The sequence below is a fragment of the Vigna radiata genome, chromosome 7 (genome assembly GCF_000741045.1).
Source record: "Vigna radiata var. radiata cultivar VC1973A chromosome 7, Vradiata_ver6, whole genome shotgun sequence".
Classification (NCBI taxonomy): domain Eukaryota; kingdom Viridiplantae; phylum Streptophyta; class Magnoliopsida; order Fabales; family Fabaceae; genus Vigna; species Vigna radiata.
In genome coordinates this window covers 38,121,245-38,125,335 of record NC_028357.1, presented here as the reverse complement: position 1 = coordinate 38,125,335, position 4,091 = coordinate 38,121,245, and the positions used below count along the sequence as shown (strand labels likewise).

Sequence of the window (4,091 nt, the reverse complement as noted above, 5' to 3'; positions counted from 1 at the left end):
GTTATATTATATTTTAGTATAAGAAGATATAAATCATAAAACTAAGATTATTGGTCGATTTATATTTAAAATAAACAAATTAAACTCTCAAAATACACCCTAAAATGTCTTCGCAAGTAGGTAAAGCTGACTTTTAAACTTTAGGTGATTAAACGTCTTTTGTAGCATTAAGGGAGTGCTAACAAAAGATGTGAAGATTGATTAGTGGATGGTTGCAATGACATCATCAATAGAAAGTGGTAGCAGAAAGTTTAAATTTAAAGGATGATGACACTTGAGAATATTTTTTGATAACTTTTTTTATAACGGGACATGTGTCATTATTTTTTGACATCACGTTTAAAAAAATATTTAAAACGGACCAATCACAAACTACCATGTATGTGTTGTAAAAAATTGTTAAAAAAATGTTGTTAAAACTAATTTTTTCATATTTAAAATAGACCAATAAAGTATTATAAAAAAGGTTTAAACTTCTTTTTGGTCCGTAAGTTATGAGTGAATGTTTAGTTCTTGTTTTTAAAAATGTAAACCTTTAATTCTTAAGTTATAAAAAATGTATCAAATGAGTCCTTTTTTGATGTTCATGGTTAAAGTACAAATATCAATCTAAAATGTTGTTATTATTAAGAAACAAATCAGAGCAATCTAAAGATGTAGTAGTTGTTAAGAAACAACCAAAAACCGTATTTCAAGTTAAAAAATGACTCATTTAATACATTTTTTATAACTTAGAGACCAAAGATTTACATTTTAAAAAACGGAGACTAATCTAAACATCCGCTTATAACTTAGGAACCAAAAAGAGGTTTAAACCTATAAAAAATTGTGAAAAATAAATGGTTGCTAAAATAATTTTTTTCATTAGAGGTTAAATAAGGGGTCCCTCTGAATGCTTCCATTATTGGAAAATTAATCACTGAGAGAAAAGAGGATGGGCACACCGAAGATAATAACTAGATGAGAAAGACAACACACGACCTACCTAGCTACTAGAACCAACAAATTACATATTGCATCCTCAACTTATCTATGCACAACACATGAAACCACAACATTAAAACACACAACCACCAACCTTCCATCTTCAACTTTCAGACCATCAACAACACCAAATGGGATACAAACACTATGGGTAAAATTCCACATACCACTTCTGTCACCACCCACTTCTTTCCCCACCCTCCATAATTCTTGCTCGCACCACTTGATGGTTGTCCCGTTGCAGAACCTGAAGAGAATTTTCAATCCCCCCACATCGTTAAAATCAATCAAAATCATATTTTTTTCAATGCTTTAATCATGTATAATGATTCCATGATTTTGATCCATCTCTAGTCTACATGGATCACTAACACAGCAACAGCAAAAGCTAAGTTTTTTTATGAGTATTTTCTATTGTAATTGTGGTTGTGTTGATTGATTTTGTCTGTATATAAAGAATGCAGAGAACTGTATTCACAACAGCAACTACAGAAGAATGGGATCAAAACTGGATTATGCCCGAATGAAATAGTATATATTTACCAGAAGGGCCCGAAGAGGGGCTAGTTTTGTTGGTGAGGGCTTTTTCAAAGCCTTCAAACACCTTAGCGTCGGGGGAGTTAGGTTGCAGATGCAAAAGATCTGAAACAGGAAATAAAGTTTCAAAATTGGGCAGGGGCACGTAAGAAATGAAGGGTGATACATAGATTACAATACGTATGCACAGAAAAAAAAAGCGTAAAAACTGACCGACACACTGAGTTATGTTAGTGGGTGTTTTGCAGACATCTGGGAGTTTAAGAGCGAGGGTAACGTTGATCTTGAGGCCAAGACTGGGGTCATCACGATCCTTGATGAGGACGCAGAGGCACCTCTTGTTCTTGTCGATAACTTGTTTGAGACCAGAGCAACAATCCATGGTGGGGGCTGAGGCACCGCCACCGACGTAGGGGAGACAACCAACGAGACCAACGAGTTTGTCCGTACAATCTGCTTTGTCTTGGTTAATATCGGAGGTTGCAAAACCGACCAAAAGGAGCAACAGGGTTGAGGAGAGTCCTAGATTGGTTGAACCCATGATTTTTTCTTGGAGATGCAAAAAGAAAGAAAGAGAAAACCAAAAAAGACACAGAAAAATGGGTTTGTGCTTCTCCCAGGTTGCTCACTGCTCTGCTCTGCTTGCTTCACTGTCGCAACTTTATCACACCTTCATATTACATAGCTTTGCACCCATTACTAAAATTGAATAGCTATGCGATGTTTAATTCAGGTAATAAATGCCAACAGATACTTCTTGCGTTTTAAAATCACCCATACCTTTTTTAGGTTAATTAGGATACATCAATGGTTGAAGAAAATAGATTTTTTTTCCCTCTTTAATACATATTTATTTTAAATGTATCTATATTATTACACAAATAACACATTTTTAATTTTATTCAAAATTCGATTTTCGTCGAATTCTAACTTTCACTCTTTCGATTTCCAGTCGAATTCTGACTTTCTAATAATAACCAAAATAACAGTTAGAATTTAGTTTTCTAAAAATCAAATAATGAACTAGTTTTTTAATTTTATCTTTATTTTGAATTTTATTAAAATAAAAAAAAATAAATAAATAAATTAGTTTTAAGTTTTTTAATGAAAAGATATGTAATTATATGTTTAAAATTTGTTAAATTATATTTTTTAAATAACTTTTTTATTATAATTTATTAAAAAAAATAAGAGACGCAAATAAATATACATTTTCAATTTTATTATTACAATAGTTAAAATTAAAAAAAAAGGTTTAATACATCATTTGGTCCCTACTTATATGAGTTTGGTTCAAAATGATCCTACCTTTTAAAAAAGTTCAGTAAGGTCCCATATTTCGTTAAAAAAGTTCATTCTGGTCTTTTTCGCTGACGCCGTTAAAAACTTAACGGTGCTAATGCCACCATGGCGAAACATCAATTACCTGTCTACTTTGATGCTTACGTGGCGCTGTGAAGTCATTTTAATGTGTAAATATTTAAGAAAAAAATAAAATGACAAAGAATAGGTTAAAGTAAGATACCTTACGCCATTTTTGGGTTGAAGCAGTTGCCTGTGGTGTTGTAATGCAAGGAAGCATTTTGAGCAGAGAGGGGGTGAAGAAACCAAAGATATACTTCTCCTGAATGTGGCTCTCCTCACCCTTGGAATTGAAACTGTTGGTTGAGTAATGACAAAGTTGATTCCCATAAACACTGTTATTCCAACAAAGAAATCTCAGATGTTTACCACCTACCAGGACTAGCAGACCACTATCTCCATTCAGGTTTTCGAAGGTGAGAGGAGTCTCATAAAAGACTGTTGCCTGCTTGGGAAATTTGATTTGTCAGGAATTTGGGGGTTAGGGTTTAATTTGATTTTGTGTTAAATTTAGGTATTTTCATCGATTGACCAAGATGTAATTAGGGTTTCCAGTTGCCCATTCCATCTCCAACCTCCAATTCTCTCTCGTTACCGTGAAAGCCACTACCTTTTACACCTCTAATTCTAGGGCTATCGGCCACTGCTAAGTGCTAAGGTTTTTGTATCGAACCAATATTCTATCCCCATCAGATTGTTCCCATGCCTGGTTCATAAAAAAAAGGAAATTATGAAATTCTTATTAAAACTTAATTTAAGATGACGTGTTCTTCTTATTCTGATTGTGGTTGTTCTTCTGAGATTACAGAGAAAAAGGAGGGGTTCAGGACTTGACTTTGGATTGTATCATAAAAAATGGTGTAACTCTTTTTCACTAACAAGTTTTGCAGATGTTGCTACTACAATATACAACTCTGCATTCATGTCAATGAAAAGGTGTGAGAGAGAAAGAGAAAACTGTTACCAATAAAGGAGTATTGGTAAAACCTGAAGACAAGTTTTGATGATGCTGCAAATTGTAATTTTTGTTTGTAAATAGGAGAATATTTAAAAGCAACTTGTAGTCTCTTGAATGTAGTAGGAAAATAATTAACATTGTAATTTCTACTGATATAATTGATTATGGACATGCTATAATCGATTATCATATGCTTTTGAACTACAATAATCGATTATCATGAAGCAATAATCGATTATCACAAGTCTCA

General features: G+C 33.0%; 1 protein-coding gene across 1 annotated transcript; it reads right to left on the bottom strand.

The window, feature by feature from the left end:
• Positions 1-842: 842 nt before the first annotated feature.
• LOC106766938 (protein YLS3) lies at positions 843-2,262 on the bottom strand. The gene is made up of 3 exons (XM_014651733.2): positions 1,735-2,262; positions 1,528-1,626; positions 843-1,231 (listed from the first exon to the last, which is right to left on the bottom strand). Exons 1-3 carry the CDS (start codon positions 2,060-2,062, stop codon positions 1,095-1,097), a joined length of 564 nt encoding a protein of 187 aa, XP_014507219.1. The 5' UTR covers positions 2,063-2,262; the 3' UTR covers positions 843-1,094.
• Between the last annotated feature and the right edge of the window lie 1,829 nt (positions 2,263-4,091).